This window comes from Diabrotica virgifera, chromosome 4, assembly GCF_917563875.1.
Source record: "Diabrotica virgifera virgifera chromosome 4, PGI_DIABVI_V3a".
Classification (NCBI taxonomy): Eukaryota; Metazoa; Arthropoda; class Insecta; order Coleoptera; family Chrysomelidae; genus Diabrotica; species Diabrotica virgifera.
Window position 1 is genome coordinate 175,021,911 of NC_065446.1, and position 24,412 is coordinate 175,046,322.

At 32.6% G+C, this 24,412-nt stretch overlaps 1 protein-coding gene and 1 long non-coding RNA gene across 4 annotated transcripts in view; one reads left to right on the top strand and one right to left on the bottom strand.

Annotated features, from left to right (window-relative positions):
- The first annotated feature begins 692 nt into the window (after positions 1-692).
- Positions 693-7,693, top strand: LOC126883254 (uncharacterized). Of its 3 annotated transcripts, none has more exons than XR_007697589.1 (8): positions 693-840; positions 1,598-1,920; positions 1,981-2,055; positions 2,179-2,413; positions 2,509-2,668; positions 2,887-5,780; positions 6,413-6,570; positions 7,513-7,693. It is a non-coding gene; the product is annotated as an uncharacterized LOC126883254 (long non-coding RNA). The 3 variants fall into 3 exon arrangements; XR_007697588.1 differs by having other exon boundaries at positions 695-866; XR_007697590.1 differs by having other exon boundaries at positions 702-836.
- A 7,061-nt stretch (positions 7,694-14,754) lies between these two features.
- LOC126883746 (zinc finger protein 271-like) overlaps positions 14,755-24,412 on the bottom strand; it is a 159,213-nt gene continuing 149,555 nt past the window's right edge. Inside the window, exon 5 of the mRNA XM_050649410.1 lies at positions 14,755-20,992. Coding sequence (XP_050505367.1) covers positions 20,106-20,992 — 887 coding nt within the window. The 3' untranslated portion in view covers positions 14,755-20,105. The remainder of the gene's footprint in view (positions 20,993-24,412) is intronic.

Consider the following 24,412-nt stretch of genomic DNA (forward strand, 5'->3'; position numbering starts at 1 on the left):
TATTCTTAGCACATACTTATAAATACATTCTTAACACATACTTATAAGTAGATACTATTCTTAGAATATACCTTTATCGAATATTCTTAGCACATACTTATAAGTACATTTTTAACACATACTTATAAGTAGATACTTTTAAAATATCTTAAAAATAATATGTATGTATAGTAATAGGAAGTTTATCAACTTCGTTATATTTTAGAATAATTAATAAAATTTATGTATGTACCCTAACAACACACAACATTCCAGGAATGTACTACCAAAGTTCTATCAATATTTGAATGTCCTGGACATTTAGGGAACATTCGGTGAACATCTGTTTAAATTATTCCTGGAATGTTACCATAAGACATTCTGTGAACATACTACCAATGTTCCTATATTTTAAGTTGCGAAATAATACATACGTGTACCCAGATAACACAGTATTTTCCTGGGACATCCCATTAAAGTACTACTAGTGTCCCAATGTTTCCGACCTAGATGGGATGTTCCTAGAATGTTTCTCTTGGTACATAAATATGGTTGTTAAATGTAAACATCAGTGGGATGTCCCTAGAATGTTTCTCTTAAACATGTTTTTCATTACAAAATATACAACTCACATCTATTTGTGAATAATTGTTAATTGTCCTTAGACTTTATAACAATCGGTCTTAAAATATTGTGACTGACGTATTTGTGTACGCGATATCCTGATATCCCTGCCCTGCAGTAGCTTGCAAAAAAGAAGATTAGTAGAAAAAGAAGAAGACCTAGTTTGCAAAAGCAAGGTTAGGTTAGAAGTGTTGAGTCTTGAGTTATGTCGTGTCTTTGTTCTTTTTGGATTTGTAAGTGTTGAGTGTTGTGGCTTTTATAAAGTAAGTATTTATAATGGATAGTCAGGAAAAAAGAAAACTATTAAATAAATATAGTCAGCGCTTTAAACGGCTGAAAAAAGATAACACTTATAACAATTATATTGATATTGAAAAACCGTCTACCAGTACCAGTGGTAATCAGTCTCATTCGTGTACTCCTACTTCTTGTGCCCAAGATAATGAAAGCGAAGTAAATTATCAAAACACATCCGAAAATCACGAGGAAAATGATAATTCCAATAACTGGCAAATAAGCCTCTTTGAAAGTCCACCAAACACATTAAATGAACCGGAGGTACCTTTTACAAATCAATTAAGTAATTGGGCTGTCAAGCATAATATAAACCATTGTGCCTTGTCCGATTTATTGGATATTTTGCGAAAAAGTAATCTTGATGTACCCAGGGATGCAAGGACTCTTTTAAAAACACCTCGTGACACTGGTTCAAAGATTAAAATAGTAGAGCCAGGGTTTTATTATCATTTTGGGTTAGCTCAGTGTCTCAGTGTCAAATATAAATAAATTAACATCAAATTACTCAACATTATTCGTCCTATTACTAAACTTGCTTTATTACTTAGAGGGTATCTTTACAAGTTTCCTTCTTAAGAGTCAGCACATTTCAGTATTTTATGCTTAACCTGTTTATCTTACCATTGCAAACTTCAATTAATTAATTCGTTCCCTTTATTACTGATCATAAACTTGATGTTTGGTTTTAATTTTTTAGATGATTATTTACTTGCTAGAAAAAAAGCTCTTACGGCTGAAACTACTAGTGACCTTAATACAGATACAGAGGCGGGTAATAAAAACGTAGAAAGAAGAAAATTATATCCTCTTCTTCTGAATCTGATGAAAATGATGAACCTACGGAACATGCATCAAATAGGAAGCAATTTAAAGTTACTAAAATGCCTACCCCACCAATTTGGACCAACGACATGGCTGAAATGGTAGACGAGTCAACTGTTTCGAACACACCAAGTCAAACAGGCAATAGTTCTACCCCCTGCTTTACCCCTGGTCAAGTTCATCATGATCGTAACATGGGTATGTTGATACTGAATTTCATTTGATATTTATTAATTTATGTTCAAATATGTATTTTAGGTCCAGGTTCGAAAAGCAATTACACCATACCAAAAAGGGCCTTGAAGGAAATACATGAGAATTTGAATAATGTTGGTAAGTTCTTTTATCAAATTTAAACATTAACCGAGTTTTAGACTGTGCTAAAACACTGTACTTTTATCTGTCAGTTTATTAACACACTGATATACTGCTTCTAACAGGTGAATTTAATTTTAGTTGCTACATCACAAAGCACGAGCTGCTGTTGCAATCCACAACTACTCTATAATATACAATCATTACTGATTGAAATTAACTCTAAAGTCGGAAATTGTTGTCAGCGAAATATGCAAACTAATGAAGAGTCTACAAATAATATATTGCAAAAATCTGCAAGTTTAAAATGGAAACAAATGAGGATCTGGAACTTTTTGAGAATTTTTTCTCCAGTCCTGAAAATTATTCGGCATTGGTAAATATGTATATATAACTTTCACAAACAATTATTTATGTTAATATTTAAAGCACTTATTGTTATTGAATTTTATTTTACTTTTTCTGTTGCAGATTTTATTTTTTTCCAAACTTGGTGGTAACAATATATACGAATTCATTAGGCGTTGCATCGGGCCACTTGTAACTGATGGCCTGGCCGAACAATTTTCCTTTACAGGAAGGAAAGGAAAACTGGTTTTTGAAAAATTAAATCTAGCTAAATCTGTACTAGGTAACTATCTCTAACCCTTTTATTAATAGAGACAGAAGTCTTTAAAAATTATCATTTAGAAAAAATTGTTAACAATTTAATTTTAATTTACAGAATATTACTAAATTAATAAAATGTTAGAAAATGTGGTCTTTATTTCATTATGACCACAAAATGTTTATTATCTTTTATCAACAATATTCAAATTATTACATCATAATACATAATAATTTTTTTAGAAGCTGGGCAAAAGGCACATTGGATCAATGGGATCACCAGAAAGGAGATGAAAAAAAAAAATTGGCGATTGGCTACGAAGAGCCAAAGAAAGAAGATTAAGAACAGAGAAATTGAATGTATAAACATCTTATGTAACATTTTTTACTAGGTATCGGGAAATAAAACATTGTTAAACAAATCATAGCATTGTGTATCAGTTGCTATACAGGGTGTATCAACGATGTGTGGGTGAGCGATAGGTGCTTCCCTATTTGAGATAGGAAAAAAGCCTTAAATAAAAGTTGTGGAGATCAGTGAAATCTATGTTACAAAAATATTTACCCTTATACAGGGTGTTGGATAAATGTGTGACTTATCAAAGATATGTTTTTTTAAATGGAACACCCTATATATTTTTACTTTAAAATCTTTTTAATGAGTTGATTTCAATGGTACTTCACACTTACTATCTATTGTGATTAGTTGAGGATCTACAGCTACTGGAAATTGTCAATTTTTCAAATTCAGGTAGCTGTAGTAGCTAAACCAGTAAAAATTTTTAAAAACGGCTTTCATGTCCCTTTCCTAACTTTTCAAGTTCTATTGAGTGACATGAAAAATTATTTAATACAGGGTTATCAAAAATCGTGTAGGATTTCGGATTTTTGATTTTTCGTGTCGCTTAATAGAACTTGAAAAGTTAGGATAGGGACATGAAAGCCATTTTTCGAAATTTTGGACTGTTTAGCTCCTACAGCCACCTGAATTTGAAAAATTGACCATTTCCAGTGGCTGTAGGTCCTCAACTAATCACAATAGATAGAAGTGTGAAGTACCATTGAAATCAGCTCATTGAAAAGATTTTAAAAATATAAAGATATATAGGGTGTTCTATTTAAAAAAACATATCTTTGATAAGTCACACCTTTATCCAACACCCTGTATGAGGGTAAATATTTTTGTAACATAGATTTCAGTGATCTCTACAAACTTTTATTTAAGACATTTTTTCCTATCTCAAATAGGGAAGCACTTATCGCCCACCCACACATCGTTGATACACCCTGTATGTACTTGCGTTTACCAATGCTTTATACAGGGTATTCATTTCAAAACTAGACAGTTCAAATATATTTTGATTGTAGTAAAATGTAAAAAAATTAAAAAAAACACGTCAAATTTTATATCAAGGGGGACACTTTTTTTTTCATAATTGCAGCATCGATACTTCAACCCTCGAGCAGTAGAGTGAACTCCTGAAATTTATATAGGGAAAGTACCAAGTGTGCCATATTTTTGAAAAGGTAATTATATGAGGAATTCAGCAATACCAATATTGTTGTGTCAAATTCCGATTTTAGCGCCCTCTTGAGGAAAAAATAATCGTTACGTAATTCAAATTGTGACACCTCATTCGAAAGCTATTTCTATTGCTAATTAAATGCAATAAATAATATTATCCTGAAATCATATTTCATAAGTGAAATCACCTAAAATAACAGACTTAGTAGGATCACACTTTCCAATCTCATTTGATTTCAATTATTAAATATGAATTCAGGATAATTTTATTTATTGCATTTAATTAGCAATAAAAATAGCTTTCAAATGAGGTGTCACAATTTAAATTACGTAACGATTATTTTTTCCCCAAGAGGGCGCTAAAATCGGAATTTGACACAACAATATTGGTATTGCTGAATTCCCCATATAATTACATTTTCAAAAATGCGGCACACTTGGTACTTTCCCTAAATTTCAGGGGTTGTTCACTTCACTGTTCGAAGGTTGAAGTATCGATGCTGCAATTGCGAATAAAAAGTGTCCCCCTGGATATAAAATTTGATGTGTTTTTTATCTTTTTTTTACATTTTACTACAATCAAAAGATATTTGAACTGTCTAGTTTTGAAATGAAGACCCTGTATAATACATTTCCGATACCTAGAAGAAAATATGTGGCTTAAAGAAAATATTATTAGTTTTTAAATAAATAGCTCTTTTATTAAGAAATATTGAATTGTTTTATTTGCTCGTATAGCGAAGTCACTTCCAGGGTATTTTTAGAAACGTTTCCGAGATGTTCTAAACAAAGTACCCCGAATGTACCTAGTATATCCTATTTCATCTTAGAAACATCCTACCGAGATGTTTGTAGAATGTTGAAAATGATGACATGGCTGTTGCCACAAACATCCTAGGGATGTTTCGAGGGAAATGAGGATGTTGTTAGTATGTTTCTATTGTCCCAGAAGGATGTTTCTGGAATATTTCTGTCATGTTTCTGTGTTATCTGGGTAAGAGATACAACATTACTTATAACATACCAGACAAACTAAGTGACATTTTAGGCCTACAGTGCAATAATATGTCAAATTTAAAGAGTTTCCCAAGTTCAATTAATACAATATTATAAACATACAAATGTAATAAAAATTATTGTTCGCGAATATTCAATTTGGAATGCGATTTTGTTAATAAAAAAAATACTTATAACTTATGCAAAACCCAAGAGAGGCATTTATATTTATTTCTTTTGCGTTCATTTTCAAATTCGCCGTGCATATATTTTTGTGCATGGCGCTTGAGAGGGCATCACGTGACTAAAAACGACCAACCAACGACCTCGCTTCGGCCATCTTGGCATCTTCATCTTGGCGACTGGCGACCTTGCCCGGCCTTGCCTTGCCGTGGATTGTTTGTATTATTTGTGCTTTTTAAGAATATTTTTTTAATTCGGATACTTTTATAATAGCTTTAATAGTATTATTAACATAGTGCATAAAATGGTGTCCTGTTTTTAACGCAGTTGGAGTAGCAGAAACAAATGTAGATAAAAAAATCTGCAGGAATAACGTTTCAATTATGACAGAAGCTCAAAACAAATGACTGTGAATGAACAGCCCTATTAAAAGGTTAGTATGCAAATATGTAAACGAAAGCATGCCCTGTATTTCAGAAAATAAATTAATACTATTAATACCCTAATAATACTATTCATAAAAAATCTTTTAAGTAACGTAGATATAACAAAGTGAATAAAAGGCATAAATCAGAATTATTATTTTATTTTATAAGTTAATAATTGGTCATATCCATTTATTATTTTAATAATAATTGTGAATAAGCCACCAACTTCGCTTATTCCTAACTAAAATAGTAAATAGAGATAGGTAATAACAAAAGGATTTGTAAAACTAAAATAATTCTTTTTGCGTTTTTGCTAGTGTATGCGTTTATAAATAGGATGGTAGACCACACACTATAATATGCAGTACCAACTAATGAATACACAGAATATTATAGTCGATTTGCTAAACTCAGTCTCAGTACTAATTACTGTAATTTTGGCAAAATTGGCCAAAAACAAAAAAAATTACCTACTAAAATCACTAGCCAGTTGTGTCTGAGTTTGGGGAACGGACTATACTAATAAACAATTTCTAAGCTGTTTTATAATAATTTTGTGAGTTCATTAATCATATTTTTTATTTAAAACTAAAATTTGTTAATAATGCTTAGTAATGCATATATTTTGTATTTTTAGCTTTCCAGAAGATCCTGCGAAGAAGACATGAAGTATAGATCAGATTTGTTAATAGAGGAGTATGTTCAAAACACTTTCTAGAAAAAGATATTGACAGAACTTCACTTTCATCTGTTCGTTTGAGAGACTGTGCTGTTCCAATAGCTTATGTCACACAGGTATATGCATAACCTAATTAATAATACAGTCCGTACAATATAGATACTGTTGTAATTCATTATCTACATCGGAGATCTAAGTTGACATTGTTGCCCAACTACAAAAAATTTTTGAATTCATTTTAAGTCAAATATATCACATAATTATTGCGAAGTAGATTATACAACAAAACAGATTAATATTCAATGTAAATAAATAAAAACATCAGAAATCGAAAACAAGAATTAAGGTATAATCTTATGTTACAGTTATTAAGGTACCAAGGGTATTATAGGGATATACGTTGACCGAAAGCGTTATTATTATAATACCTGTGGTGCCTTCAACGTTTAATGTCCGACTAAATTATTCTTTATATGCGAAAAATTTGAACGAATTTTGAATTGATTAGTTTTTAAATAAGTACATTTACCAGTAACAGTAGTAACGTAATTGTGGTAACCATAGTTTTACTTAGGTTGATATTTGTCAACTTGACAGTATCTAAGTCGTTATTTAAATTTAATGCCCAAGGGCGTTATATCGTACTTAACAGACTTCGAAATGTCATTATTTGTCAAATAATGTACCAGTAGGACATTAAAGTAAATAATAAAAACAATAAATATAATGAATACTAAATACTTATTTGTTTGTGAAAAATCTATTTCTTTGTGGCTTTTTTGTAATTAATTATTCTAATGGGGAAATAAGCCACAATTTACTTGAAAAAATAATTTTATTAAGGTTTCTACTTCCACATCGGATGTCGTTGTCAAAATACAAAATGTTCATTATTATTATTTTATTTATTAAATATTATTTATTATTTATTTAAATATTATTTAATATTTATTTTTTTATTATTATTATTTATGCATATTATTACCTGTAAATAATATTTCTTCTGATTGTTAATTGTAAAGGATAGAAAAATTACCTTTTATTTTATTTTCTTTTAGAATCAGCTGAGAGAAGTGGTCTACAAAAAACCAGAAAGGAAACAGAATATGTGGCTACGAAAAGCAAAAGAAAGGTTTACAAAGCAAATGTGACACATTTTTTTATAATATTTAGGAATGTCAGCAAATTACATTAAAAAATGTATGTAAAGATTTTTTGCAATAAAAATGTTTATATTTATCAAGGATGTATTATTTGGTATGGCCATATATCGTCAGTGATGTGACAGTACCTCCTATCTGTTTTTTTCAAGAGATTTGTAAGATAGACTAAAAACTTGTTTCGGCCACCTCCTGTTTTCATATATTTTTTGACTTGTTTTGCAGTAAATTCAACTATCTATTTACTACAAAAAAAGTCAGAATACGTACGAAACCAGAAAGTGACCTTAAAAAATGTTTTTCGTCTCCTGCAAACCTCATGAAAAAACATATAGGAGGTATTGTCACATTACTGACGATATATTTCAGTGAATGTCTAAAAAATATACTGTGAATGTTCAAAGAACGTTCGTAGACATTCATGGAATGTTCTAACAAGACATTCAGTCTAAAAAATATACTGTGAATGTCCAAAGAACATTCATGGAATGTTCCAACAAGACATTCAGTCTAAAAAATAGACTGTGAATGTCCAAAGAACATTCGTAGACATTCATGGAATGTTCCAACAGAACATTCTAAGAATATTTAAAATGCTGACACAGCACTTTCCTGGTACTTTCCAGGGACATTCGTGTGCATTTGGGGACATTCCAGGAATGTTTTCAATGTCCTGTGTGTACATTCTAGGAACATTCATGGAATGTTTTGTGTTATTAGGGTAGGTAGTATTGGACGAATTTCATTTCAAAATTGTTGTATGGTAAAAAATTTTAAACATTAATTGTATTAACGTTTACATAGATACTATTAAAAATTCGTTTTCATAATTGAAATGACTACCATTTCGAGTTTATCATGAATCATGAGTATTTTTATATCCTTGGAATTTGAATTTAGGTACATTTCGCAGAACCAAAAACGTGCCAAACTGCACAACCAAAGGCTTTGGCGTTGCCAACCGTCGAGTAAGCTTTTTCCGTCAACTTACCTTAAAAATTCCCACTTTTATAAAAAAAAACTTCCCTCCTGTTTACAAAATCTGAGAAGATATATTTAATTATTTTCAAATATTTTGATTTTTTCTTAATATTTTACAATTTGGAATGGATAAGTTACGAGTTAACTTTTTCCTTTTATCACCTTTCATGTTGAAAATTACCGCAAAAAGGGAAATTTCTCTCCGTCTGGCAACACTGACCACCGATGTTATTCCACAATACATACATTCATATCCCCCATCTGACCATTTCTTACCTGAATGGATCAGGGATAGGAAAAAACCGTAAAATATGAAAAAGAAAACAGGCATTATTTCATTATTTGTTATTTGTATCATCATCATCTATGGATCTATGCAGTGTTGAGGATGAAGACGAATGATGTAGTATTAGGACTAAAGAACATACATACAATATCTTTATTGTAATATCTTTATTTTGTTTGCGGTGCTTCAAAATACATAAAATATAATCTATTTTGGTAACTCATTAAATAGGTAAGTACATACAAGTATTATATAAATTTTAGTTACTTATGCATAGTTTAGTTTAGCTAAATATATAATGATTTATATAAATGACTAAAATTTATAAATATGTACTTACTTTTTAAGTAATATTGTAGAATGTAGGTACTAACTACATTCTCATTTGCAATTAAAATATGTAATGTAAATATAATAAGTATTTGGTAGAACCAGTAGAACCTAAGATGAGATTAGGTGATGCTGAAAACATACTTCTAAGCAATATAGCACTTTCTTAGAATATTCTTAAAAATATATATTCTTCCCATACAAAGATGTGCGGTAGTAGGTACGTTCTAAGTATATAGATAGAAGGTTTATAGCACTTCCTTGGAATATTCTAAAAAGTACCTTCTTGGTATAAACTAAAAAGGTGTGCGGTAGTATGTTCTAAGTATACACCTAGAAGGTTTATAGCACGTCCTTGGAATGTTCTAAAAAGAACATTCTTGGTATATACTGAAAAGAAGTGCGGTAGTACATTCTAAGTATATACATAGAACGTTTAAGTACTGTAATGTAGTATATACTCAGTATGTGCTCTGCACATTCGCAATGGTAATTACGCATATTCTCAGTATATACTTTTTCTGAAAAGTATGTTCTATGAATCTACTAAGAACATGAAATTGTTATGTGGGAAATTACAGCCGAAATCTTGGAACGCGTTTTCGCTACCTGTTTATCGCTACTGTTTCACCTTAAAAGAGATTTCACACTTGTATGGCTTTTCTCCAGTATCATCATCATCATCACTGGCTCGACAACCCTTTCTGGGTCTTGGTCTGTTCCATTCTTCTCCATTCTGATCTGCTTCGTGCTTTTTTTTCTCCAGTTTTTTATTTTTAAGGTTATTATATCCTTTTCTATTTGTTCTAAATATCTCAGCTTCGGTCTTCCTCTTGTTCTTTTTCCTACTGGCATCTGTTTGAATATTTTGTTTGGCATTTCGCCTTCTTCCATTCTTTAAAAGACTCCTTAAAGACTTTTTAAACTCCTTAAAAGAGATTTCCCACTTGTATGGCTTTTCTCCAGTATGCCTTCTCATAATATGTTCTTTCAAAGCATTAGACTTAACAAACCGCTTAAAATAAATTTTACACTCGTATGGCTTTTTTCCAGTGTGTAGTCTCATATGTTCTTTCAAAGCATTCGACTTAACAAAATGCTTAAAACAAATATTTCACCCTAGGCGTTTGTCCAGTATGCAATCTCATGTTGTTTTAAAGTGCCTGCCACTGAAAACTGTTTCAAACAAATTTCACACTTGTAAGGTTTCTCTCCAGTGTGCGCTCTCTTATGACTTTTTAAAGAATGTGCTGCAGTAAATTTTTTAAAACAAATTTCACACTCATATGGCTTTTCGCCAGTGTGCAATCTAATATTGTTGACTCACACGACCTGGTCGAGAAAACTGAATGAAAACAAATTTCACACTCCAGTATTCTCCAGTTTAGAATCTCATATTTTAATGCTTTTTACTATTACGCGAATTGACTTTTATTTATTATTAAATAAATAAAGACTTACTTTATAAATCCTTTATTTCACTTTTACTTATTTAAATTATATTAATACTTACATTACTTATAATAAAATAACTTAACAAACTTATAATAAAAACTTACATTTATTTTATCTAACACATAATAACTAATTTATTTAAATACAAACCAATTACATACAATTATTTACATGTTAAAATCCGAATACAATCAAAATACATACACGAGACTTTTTTATTTGAGACTGCACTCAAATATTTAAAATCCCTTTATACAGCTATTTACAATTAGTCTCGAACAAAAAGAATAATCGAGTCCCCCTTTGCGTTTACAACTTTAAAAGAATTTACTAGTACATTCCATGAAAGCAATAAATCAAACAAAAGTAAACAAAATAAATCAACTTCGAAGCGTCTAACACAAAAAAGTAAGGTCCGGTACTTTATGTCTCGATTAGCAGCCGGTTAGTTAACCGGGACCTCTTTAGGGTCTTTTGAATTGTAATAAATGCAATTAAAAGTATTATTATAATTATAAATAAGTATAATAATAATTATAATTGCATTTGTTACAACGCAAGAGACCCTAAAGAGGTCCCGATTAAACCTCGGTTAACTAACAGGCTGTTAATCGAGACATAAAGTACCGGACCTTAGAATTATAATAAATAGGCCTGAATATTTGACGACGAGGAGCGTATAATAGCGTCACAATATGTTGTTTCAAAGTAGTAACAGTAGTAGAGTACATAAACTAACAACAATATACACAGAAAGCGAAAAAATAAAAAAATAATACGGAGTTATAAGGAATGAAAATAAGCACCCGGAACATGAGAACGATGTTGGTCCCAGGAAAAATGTTGGAAATAGTAGATGGAAAGTAAAGTAGTTGGAAAGTAAAATATAGTAGATGTTTAGTGTATAGTGTGAACACACCTTTAGGTGTCAGTGTATTTGTCACATTGTCAACGTCAATCAGATTAGAGCACTTGTCACGGTCTAAAATAAAACATGTACAAAAGTTTGTAATCATATATGTTTAATAAATATTTACCGTAATCTGTAATCCTTTATTCGATTAGTTATCGGAATATTAAATATTAAACATGGCGCTGCGAAAGTAAAAGAATATTTCAAGAAGGATTGTGACAGATAACTGAAATTTAACAGTGCTTGAATAGAGGTTAGGTTATAAATTCAAATAACCAGAAAAATGGCAACAAATTTAGGCCTGGGGTCTGTAAAACTTCCCCCCGATTTTGACTTGCAAGGGCAGAATGCTGCTACAGAGTGGAAGTTTTGGTACACGGCTTTCGAAGACTACTTGATAGCTATAGGGCAGCATGAGTCAACAGATAGGGTAAAACTGTCCCTATTGAGAAACATAATGGGAACCGAGTCAGCCCGTATTATGACAACATTTAAGATTCCAGATGATCAGGTTGATAAATATGATTATATTATAGAAACGATATCGAAGTATGTGAATCCGAGAATGAACGAATGTTTTGAACGTTATAATTTTTTAAAGAGGACCCAGAAAGAGGGTGAAGTATTCGAACATTTCCTAACAGATTGCAGACACTTGGTAAGAACATGCAACTACAATCGTAATGATCCAGATGAGACGGCAGAAGATAAGGCACTCCGTGATAAAATTGTAATGGGTATCAGAGATACAACAACTAGAGAAGCCCTTCTTAGGATAGATAAACTAACACTGGAAAAGGCCATAAGTTTTTGCAGAACCAGTGAGCAAAGTAAAAGTCAAAATTTACAATTTCAGAGTACAGGAAGCAATGAAACAGGTTTTGAAGTAAATGAAATAAGAAATAAAAAAACTGTAAGTACAAAATTTTTAAAAAGTAACAAAAATTTAAAGCAAGGTCATGAGAAAATTTCAAAATCTACTGAGACGTTTCGCTGTAAAAGGTGCCAGACTCAGCACGGCCCCCGCAAATGTCCAGCTTATGGAAAAGCTTGCAATAAATGTGGTATTCTAAATCATTTTTCAAAATCATGTAGGGTAAAAAATGTTAAAAATGTTGAACATGAAGATGGCGACAGTTCAAGTGAAATTTTTGTAGATAATGTAAACTTAAGTAATAACGTTGTAGCTTGTAATTCTAGCAGAGGAAGTATCTGGGAAGAGTTTTAAGAGATTGAAGGGAGAAAAATAAAAACTAAATTGGATACGGGTGCTGACGTAAATATAATTTCTTTAAAAATATTTAAATATGTCAACAAACAATTTAGAGTCAGGCCAACAGAGTACATTTTAAAAGCTTTTGAAGGTACTGTTGCCAAACCGATAGGTATAGTAAATTTAAACTGTAAATTTAAAAATAAGGAAATTTTTGAGGATTTTGTGATCGTGGAAGGGGCAAATCAGGTTCTAATAGGTGGTCAAGCTTGTTTGCATTTAAATTTAATAAAAAGAATTAATATTGTTTCTACTGATAAATTCCAATCAGACATAACCAAACAAACTTTTATAGAGAAAAATATGGATATTTTTTCAGGTTCAGGTGTTTTCCCTGGTACATGCCATATAACCACTAACAAAAATTTTGAACCGGTTAGTCATCCCCCAACTAAAATACCTTTAGCCATACGTGATGCTTTTAAAAGCGAGTTAAACAGATTAGTTAAAAGAAATGCCATAGAAAAAATTGAACAAATTGACTATAGAGCGAGTATAAATAGAATAGTCTTAGTTGAGAAATCTAATGGAAAAATTAGGTTATGTTTAGACCCATTAGACTTAAATAAAAGTATAATTAGAAAACCCCGTACAAATTTAAGTATTGAAGAAATAAGTTTAAAATTAAGTGGTAAAAGTATATTTACAGTCTTTGACTTATCGGAAGGTTATCATCATTTACAGCTTGATGAAGAATCATCCTGGAAATGTTGCTTCGCTACCCCCTTTGGAGTATATAGGTACAAGGTGTTACCTTATGGACTTTCAGACTCACAAGACTTGTTTGAAGAAGAAGTTGAAAAACATTTTGGTGATCTTGAAAATGTTACAATTTGTCATGATGATATGATCGTTTCTGGAGCCACTCAATTGGAGCATGACAAGGCAGTCAAACAAGTACTAGCGAGGGCCAGACAAGTAAACGCAAAATTTAACAAAGAGAAATTTCAATTTTGTCAATTAAAGGTTAAATTTATGGGTCAAATATTTTCAAAAAATGGTATGCAAATAAATCCAGATCGTATTGAGTCCCTAAATAAATTAGAATCGCCTAAAAATAAAACAGAACTTCAAAGAATCATTGGTTCTTTTAATTATGTGAGACGATATGTCCCAAATATGTCTGAATACATGAGTCCTTTATGTGAATTATTAAAGTCTAATATTGAATGGCAGTGGTTGCCAAAACACCAACAAGTTTTTGAAAATTTAAAAAAATTATTAATGAGGCACCAGCTCTAGTTTCTTTTGACGTAAATAAAAAAATTGTTATTCAGTGTGATGCCTCTAAAAATGGTTTGGGGTGTTGTATGTTTCAGGAGCACGAAAATACTCTTAAATTAGTAGCATGCGCTTCTCGTACAATGAACGACCATGAAATTAACTATAGTCAAACTGAAAAGGAGCTGCTTTCAATATATTTTAGCACACAAAAATTTCATGATTTTATTTATCGTGCAACAGTAGATATACAGACAGACCACAAGCCTATAATTTCGATAATGAAAAAACCGATTTGTAAGATAGGGTCTGTACGTTTACAACGTTTAAGATTAAAATTATTAAAGTATAATTTAAATGTATATTATGTCCCTGGGAAATATGTCCATTTTGCAGACATGTTATCCAGAGCTAGTCTTAAAGTCAAGACACTTGATCTTGAGATGTTAGAAATGGTACACACTGTATCAATACATTTGCCTATGTCTGATGAGAGAAAATTAAATTTTAGAAGGGAAACTGCCAATGATAAAATATTAAAGAAAATTTCAGATTTTTATTATAATGGTTGGCCAAGAATAAATAGTATTTCACCATTGTGCAAGCCTTACTATGTCCTGAAAAATGATTTATATGTTGAAGCAGGTCTGATTTTTATGGGTGACAAGATAGTGGTACCAAATAGTTTAAAGTCTTTTATTTTAAATTTAATACATAAAGGGCATTTAGGCATTAATAAAACTATACATAAAGCTAGGCAGTTATTTTTTTGGCCAAATATGTCATCTGACATTACATTATTTATCAAACAATGTCGAACTTGTGAAAAGTACATGCCAAGTAATCGTAGGGAACCCCTATTACCCCACTCAGTCCCAAAACTACGTTTTAATAAAATAGGAGCAGACATACTGGAATTTGGAGCAAAGGCATATCTAATCTTAATAGATCATTTCTCTCATTGGATTGAAATATGTCCTTTACAAAATAAAACTTCAGAATCTGTTATAGATGCGATGCAGAATGCGTTTACAAAATTTGGTTACCCTCAGCACTTAATCGCAGATAATTTACCCTTTGTATCATTAAAATGCAGGGAATATTACAAGAACAAGGATATCACAGTCTCTACTTGTACACCATACCATCATCAGAGCAATGGTTTGTCTGAAAAGGCTGTTAGCTTAGGAAAACAAATTTTACGGAAAAGTTTAGCAGAAAAAAGTGATTTTAGAGACTTGCTCTTGGAATATAATAATACCCCTATCAGTAGTTTAAAAGCCTCCCCAGCTCAAATTTTACAAAGTAGAACACTTCGAACACAAATTCCAGTGACCCAAAATAAATTAGAACCAGAAATTCAAATGCATATTGTATATTATATAAATGAACAAAAACAAAAGATGAAAATACATTATGATAAAACGAGTCCTAAATCCTTAATAGAATATAAAAAGGTAGATAAAGTAGTAGTTAAAAGTAATAGAGATAAAATATGGTATAAGGCAGTTGTTCTAGAGAAAGCTCGAGAACCAAGAGCATACTGGATACGTAAGGAAAGTAATAATAAAGTTATTAGGCGCAACAGCAGTCAATTAAAACCATCTTTAACAAAATCAAATTATGATGCTATGTTGGAACCCGAATTGTTTCCCGACCAGTATATACCTGAACAAAAAACATATTTGAATAATCAGATTCCTATAAGTAATAATGATATTGTAGATGATATCAATCTATTATTTAGGACAATAGATGTTAATAAAAATGAACAAGTAATCTCTGACCCAGGTACTTCAGGTTATCAAAGATCTCGTTTTGGACGATCTATTAAACCCCCAGTGAAACTTGATCTTTAAGGGGAAGGTGTTTAGTGTATAGTGTGAACACACCTTTAGGTGTCAGTGTATTTGTCACATTGTCAACGTCAATCAGATTAGAGCACTTGTCCCGGTCTAAAATAAAACATGTACAAAAGTTTGTAATCACATATGTTTAATAAATATTTACCGTAATCTGTAATCCTTTATTCGATTAGTTATCGGAATATTAAATATTAAACAGTAGAACCCCTATTATCCGTGCTCCTCGGAACCGGACGTGACACGGATAATTGAAAAGCTCGGATAATCCGAACACTTATTTCTTATATAATTCATATGTAGGTATGTAAGTATATACATTTATACATACATATGCACCTACCATGTACCTACATACATATGTACCTACGATAAAAAAGATAACATAAAAAATAAGTCTCTCATTATGAGTCTCCCTCTCGGAGTATAGTTTCCGTCGAGTGATTTACGGGTACCCTTTAATAAAAAACCCAAAAATGCAACTTCAGTAATAGAAAATCATAGCACGGATAATCCGCACACGGATAATCGGGGTTCTACTGTACATAAAATAACGTCGAGGTCACGTAAAATAACGTAAAGCAATCATCAGTGAGAGAACATTTAAGAGGTACGTCTGCAGATCACTACTAGGGCGGTCTGATAAGTACTTAGCCTTCAAAAGAAAAACGAAAATTTTGGAAGAATGGCAATTTATTTCTGAACGTAGTCTCCTTTTAGCTCGATACACTTGACCCAGCGATGCTCAGCCTGCGGAGGTGTGAGCCAGAGCGTTGTCATAGTGGAACAGTATTTTTCCTTCTCCAATTGAGGCTGTTTTTGCTGAAAGTCGCGTTGAATCGGGGTAATAATAATAATATCGTATGGCATTTTTGCCGGGGAGATCCTTTCGGATAGTTCCAGCGCCAATTACATCTTTAACCCTGTTTCAAGTAACTAGTGTCGATGTACACTAGCCCAGGGGGACCGACGGCTTAACGTACTCTCCGAGGCACGGTGAGACGGCTCGTGTCATTATTGGAAATGAAAATGGTTTGTCTTTGGCAGGGATCGAACCCACGTCTACTGGCGTATGAGGCCAGCGTTTATGCCGTTACCCACGGCCGCTCATATTGAATCGGGGTAATAATGCGGCATAGTAAAGCTCTGTGATTGTTTTGCCCTTTTCCTGGAATTGGATATAAATCACATCTTGTGAATCCCAGAAAATGGCAGTCATCACCTTTCCGGTGGATTGGACAATATTCGCCCTCCTCGGAGCACGTTCGTAGGGTGACGTCCACTGTATCGACTCATCCTTGGACTCTGGTGTATACCAGTGGAACCATGTTTCGTTGACGGTTATGAAATAACGTAGAAACTCATTTGGATTACGCTGAAACAGCATCAGACACTGCTCTGAAGTGGTCTCATGGTTGCGTTTATTGTTCGAAGTTAGAAAATGCGGCGAATAGCTTTTTTTATGGCCAAAATTTCATGCAGAATATAACCAACGAGATCTTTTGAGATGCCTACTGTCTCGGCTATTTCACGCACCTTCATTCGGCGGTCTAACAATACGAGATCGTGGATTTCTTTCACTTTATCCTCAGTGGTAGCCATTTTCGAGGCAACTGGGAGTGACTTATCAAAAACCGACTTGCCACCACGTTGAAACTCGTTAAACTATTTTTTGACGGTTTCCATCGAAGGAGAAGAGTCACCGCTTACAGCACACAGGCGCTTTTTTATTTCGCTACGGGATTTCTCTTCTAAAAACAAGAGTCTAAGGATTCTCTTCGGCATGTTTTCCTAAACGTATTTTCAAATTACAACTATAAGAAAACTCTTTAAAACAAATTTCACACTTGTATGGCTTTTCTCCAGAATGCCTTCTCATACAGTTGAGTCCGCGAGTCTTTACCCGTGCGTCATTAATACATGGCGAGATAAAACACATACTTTTTATTTAGCATCATTCTCTTCCAAGCATGAAATTAATGACAAACCAGCTGCCGCCTGTTATTAAGTAAAAACATATGTTATTTTTATGAACTATGTAGACTCACTGCATTAAAAAGAGATAGGTACAAAGAAAGACAATTGGGGATATTGTCTTCACATATTTTAAGTACAATGGACAGCCTAAGTCTGACGTCACAAATGTCACAAAATTGGGAGGAGCTTATATTGGCTCCAAACAATTTTGATTGTGAGGTTAAATGGTCATAAGGAATTTTTCATTTATGTGCTTTGTGTGGCAAAATAAGACTTCATTTACGTATTTCGTTAAAGAAACGTGTTAATTTTTATTCGTTTTTGCTCAGGTGGTTTTTATTCCTTAGTGATTGAAAATAAACATAACCTCAACACTGTTTACGTTCTAATCATTGCATTAAATTAACTCACCTGGGCCAAAACGAATACAAATCTCTTAATTGGCACGTTTCTTTAACTAAATACCTAAATGAAAAGTCTTATTTTGTCACACAAACCACGTAAACAATAAATTAAAAATTCCTTATGAGTGTTTAACATTATAAACAAAATTGTTTGGAGCCAAATATAAGCTCCTCCCAATTTTGTGACGTCAAGACTTAGGATGTCCTTTCTGACGTTTTGGTTTGTTTACTTTTGTGGCTGTCAGTTTGTTGAATTTTTGCTGTTATTTTGTCGAATTTTTGCATTTTGAAGTTTTTTATAGTATACAAACAGTTGATTTCACAACTAATTTTATATTGAAGTTAGAAATTTTGTAATAAGTTTATGTTATTTTACGATAAATTTTGACAACGTACAAAGCTAACCTCATTGTTGACACAGTTGAATGCTTGTGTTTAAGGTTCAGCCAAAGTGAATAAAATAACAAAAAGAAAATATGGTATTGAATTCTTTTATAAATTGTTGATTTATTTATTAATCAATGATAATAAAATAATTTATTAAGCTACTTCAAATGTAGCTGTAATTATGCACCAAAATTTTAAAGCAAGACTTAAATTTGACATTCTATTTATTTGATAACGTCAAATTTTATACTATAACCCGCGATCGGAATAATATCCACTTGACCTTGCGTTTAGTAAATTTCCGACTTATTTCGTATGCTTTAAATGATGACGCACGGGTAAAGACTCGCGGACTCAACTGTATGTTCTTTCAATTTACTATTTTGACTAAATTACTTAAAACAAATTTCACACTGGTATGGTTTTTCTCAAGTGTGCAATCTCATATGTTCTTTCAAAGCATTCGACTTAACAAACTGCCTAAAACAAATTTGACACGTGCGCTTTAAGTATTTGTTCCGTGTGAAATCTCATGTGTTGTTTCAAAGCGCCTGACACAGAAAATTGCTTCAAACAAATTTCACACTTGTAAGGTTTCTCTCCAGTGTGCGTTCTTATAACTTTTTAAAAAACTTATTATTTTTTATTAACTCCATTGAGTACAACAATCTGCCCATGGGCATTATGCATTTGTTTTGTTAGAAATACAGACAAATAGAAAGTTACTCCACTGAGTAACCTTTTTACAATTCTACAAATTGCATTAGTCTGAATACACTCGATTACGTTAAATTGGTCAAGTCGGACGGCACTTGCCGTTTTAGTCTAAGCGCTTCAAAGACGTCATGAAAATTTAATTGTCTAACAGTGAGACACTGGCAGTGCCCCATAGCTGAATCCCATAAGTTAATATGGGCTTGAGGATGGACATGTAAGAGTAAAATTAAAAAAAGTAAAATTTTTAATCAGAGAATTTGAATCCAAGCTGTTTGCGTTTGTTGAAGAAAAAAAAAATTATCAATATATACAGGGAGGCAGGTTTTTCTACGTAGCGTGAATGTTAAATGTAATGATTTAGTTCCATTAGATTTGATGCGACATACTTTCATCCATTGCTGAATTCTATTTAAATTTAATTGAAGGTTTCTTGATGCTGTTGATGGATCTATATGAGATGCAAGAATGGCAGTATCTGCATACTTTGCAACTGTAGTTGTTCTAGATGTTGGAATGTCCGCTGTTTATAAGAGATATATAATTGGCCCGAGGACGCTACCTTGCGGGATAATTGCCTAGGACATATCCTAGTGTGCTCGGTACCGTGCTTCACAAGGAAGTGTCTATTTTCTATGTAGGATTTTTTATTAAGAAACTTATACTTAAAGACTTACAAATTTTATACTTAAAGATTATTTCCAGCATGTTTTCCTAAATGTATTTTCAAATTGGAACTATGAGAAAACTCCTTAAAACAAATTTCACACTTGTATGGCTTTTCTCCAGTATGCCTTCTCATATGTTCTTTCAATTTGCTATTTTGACTAAACTGCTTACAACAAATATCACACTGGTATGGTTTTTCCCCAGTGTGCAATCTCATATGTTCTTTCAAAGCATTCGACTTAACAAACTGCTTAAAACAAATTTCACACTTGTGTGCCTTAAGTGTTTGTCCAGTGTGTAACCTCATGTGTTGTTTCAAAGTGTTTGCCACAGAAAATTGCTTCAAACAAATTTCACACTTGTAAGGTTTCTCCCCAGTGTGCGCTCTCTTATGACTTTTTAAAGAATGTGCTGCAGTAAATTTCTTAAAACAAACTTCACACTCGTATGGCTTTTCTCCAGTATGGGTTCTCATATGTTCTTGTAAATTGCTTTTTTGGACAAACCGCTTAAGACAAATTTCACACTTGTATGGTTTTTCGCCAGTGTGCAATCTAATATGTCGACTCACACGACCTGGCCGAGAAAACTGCTTGAAACAAATTTCACACTCATAAGGTTTTTCCCCAGTGTGCAATAGCATATGTTGTTTCAAAGTAGTTGAATGAGAAAATGGCTTAAAACAGATTTCACACTTGTAAGGTTTTACTCCAGTGTGCAATACCATATGGTTCTTCAAAGTATTTGAATGAGCAAATAGTTTAAAACAAATTTCACACTTGTAAGGTTTTTCTCCAGTGTGAATTCTCATATGACTTTTCAAGTCAGCTTTTCGAGTGCATTGCTTAAAACAAATTTCACATATGAATGTTTTCATAATTTCGGATGTATTCGCTTGGGGAAAACCTAAAACAAAAACCAAAATATATCATTTTTTCCTGTAAGTAAAAAATTTTATATTTACTGTTAAATAATTTTTATGGGGAGAATTTAGAGAATTAATTTTATATCAAAGACCACGAGATCGTAAATTTTCATCGCCCTGTATATAGCCAAAATTTGTAAATCATATAATTTAGCCGTAAGCAGTGTTTCGTGGAAAGAGGAAAAGTTTTAGTAGTAATGATTCTACAAACGGACTTATACAATTCAAACAATAAACTAAAATACGGTCGGTTTAGAAAGTGAATGTATTCGCGTTTGGAATGGACAATAGAATGTTTCTAAATGGTTTCCTAGAAAGAAACGACGGTAAACAAGTTTGTTTAGTTTTAGAATAGAGGGTTTTTCTAGGATATAAGAAAAAATTAATTTTATTATCTCCTGGAAATTGACAAGACAGTAAATTTGTATACAACACTATTTGTTCTTAAGAAATGAAAGTAGAGATGTAATGTGTAGAGAATGCTTGTAATTGGCGAGGAGACTGATGGAGGGAGAGTAAAGTGGTGTAAAGTGGTGAATTTGGTGGCCTTGTAAGCAGATTCATGTTAAGACGAAATTGTGATCGAGTCGAGAAGTACAATCTCCTCGTGTCCAATTATTATGAACGTTAGAAAGTGACTAAATCAAAATTTAAAGTCTCCGCTACATGATCCTGAAGAAATATGTGTTATAAATTTATTATTAAGCTGTTATTTTTAATTAATAACAATGGGCGGTTAGATCGTATTGACGCGGCTGTAAATGTTGAGTGCAAGTAAGATGCACAATTGGACTGCCGGAATGGCATCTCTCTCGCACTCAGCATTTACGGCCGCCAACACGTGCATGGCGCTCATTATTATTACAGTGGAACCCCGATAAGTCGGCCTCCGATAACCCGGAAGTCCGGCTAACCCGGACCGATTTTCATCAGACAAAACAAATATTTTTTCACTTTGACTGAGTTTTTTTACCAAGAAATAAACAATATTGTATACAACTGTACATAATTTAGATGTACGTACTGTACATAATATGTATTTCATGTTTATGCAAATATAATGTGTATTTGTTTATTATTTATATGTATTTTATTAATTTTTGCATTATTCTCCGGCTAACTCGGATTTTCGATAACCCGGATCGGCAGCGGTCCCGATTAATCCGACTTATCGAGGTTCCACTGTACTTAAAAATAACAGCTTAGTAATAAAATAATGACAAAAATTTCTTCAGGATCTTGTAAGGGGGACATTAAACTTTGATTTAGTACTTTCTGACTTTCATAATAATAACTTTTAACAAAATTGTCCGGACCAAAAATATTGATTTTTGCAATTTGATTAAAAAAAATTGTTAAAAAAAATTGGACCACTTTTCACGTGGGCGACTTCTTGAACCTTATTCTGGGATGTCTCACGAATGTGATTATGCAAAAAAATCTTATGGGAATATTTTTTCCAACGAACCCGCCATTTTCGCCTTGTCTATACATAGTTTGTGGTATATCCCGAAGGTACGCTCTACCTGTGCATATCTATTATAGTGTGCAGAAAAACCAATTTAAACTAAATTGGTTTTTCCAACTAAAATAGTAAATTGATATGAGTATTAATTTGTAAAATTAGAATAATAATTCTTCTGATTAATACCTTTAATTTACTTTGCAAAGATTTTTGCGGGCACTGTAACAAGCGAGCGCTAAACAACATAATAATCAGTTACAAAAAAAACTCGTTCGTAAAAACTCCAAAAAAATGAGTTCTGAAGGAGAAGAAGATTTACAACAGTCAGACAATAGTGATTTAGTGAGGCAGACAAACTTCGCTCTACAAAAGCCATCCACTCGCACGGCGGAACCAAATTGGACAGAAAATTCACAAGCACCAAATGACTTGAAAATATTGAATTTCACAAGAAACCAAAAGTTGTTAGTTCCTCATCCAGGAAATAGTCCAATGGATTTTTTCCCTAATTATTTGATCTTAAGTTTTTAAATTACATAGTTAAAGAGACAAATAAAAATGCGGTTGCTGTTTTATCCATGAGTAGTGGAGACAACTCGCGTATTGCTTCGTGGAAATAATTAACAATTGATGAATTCAGAGTTTTTCTTGGTCTTCTGTTTCACATGGGAACAGTTCTTTTTCTTATTCATTTGCCTTGTCCGTTGCGGACGTTGGAGTAGATAACTAAAGCCGGCTTCAGGACGGAAGTGGTCAAGGTCACACGCTGACCGGTGCTGCGGGCTGGTTATCTTTGCTGCTTCGGTTCGTACCGGAAGTGATAAGATTAGACCTAATTAGTGGTAGTCAATTACGAGAATTGCAGAATGTATGGAGGTGATAAGGGAGACGGTTGGAGTTTGCAGTAAACAGGAAGAATGCATTAATGGTGTAAACAAAGGATGTGATAAAACTGAATGTGCGGAAGTGATAAGGAGGTAATTGGGGGCATAATTATTGAGTTTGCAGGTTGTGTCCGTTGGTTATCTTGGATCTAGAAAACAGTGGCGTTCTACAAAAATTTTTGGGAATATTTAAAAATTTAATAATAGTGAAGAGGTAGTTATAAATTTAGGTAGTTAGTATTACAATGTTCGCTGAAGAGTGCAGACGCGGTAGTAATCAAATAGAACAGTTAGTTACGTCATATGAAAAGTTGAGGTTGTGGGAAGATATTATTAGAAATAGAAAGATACCAGCAGGTGTACCGCCCTCAACAAGAATTCAACCTATTAGTTATGGCTGTTCGAAGTATACCGTATATCCTATTAACAGCCATATTGAACAGTATGTTGTACGTACATAAGCCAGAAGGAGTATATATAATTTGGTATGCTTGTATATTGTTCAAATTCCACTGAAGCTGATGACCTTGGAATTTCAATAATTTTTTTATGTTCTTCTGAATAACCTGATCTATTGTTATTGTTTTCAATACGCCTTTTTTTATTTATGACCGCTGTATAATATGGACTGTCTCGTTTATTTTTGGCTACGGTTGCGTAGCTGTTTTCGTATTTATCTTTAGCTTCTGTGTATGAAATGTTTTCAGTTACCATCATTTTCTTAACCGATTTTTGTTTTGAAAATTCATTACAGTTTTTTCTATCCTTTGCTGCATGATTTCCACCACATAAAACACATTTTGGTTCCTCTTTTTGGTCACACTCATCGGCTTCATGTTCACCCCCACAAAATACGCATCTCACCCTTCCTCTACACTGGCCAGCAACGTGGTTGTACCGTAGGCATTTATTGCATTGAACGAACTTGGAATATAGATTTCTACATCATAAATAAGTTTTTCTATAATTACTTGTGATGGGATCATTTGTCCTTTAAATGTAACAATAATTGTCGGTGTAATGATTTCTTGTTCACCATTTTTTCTTTTCAT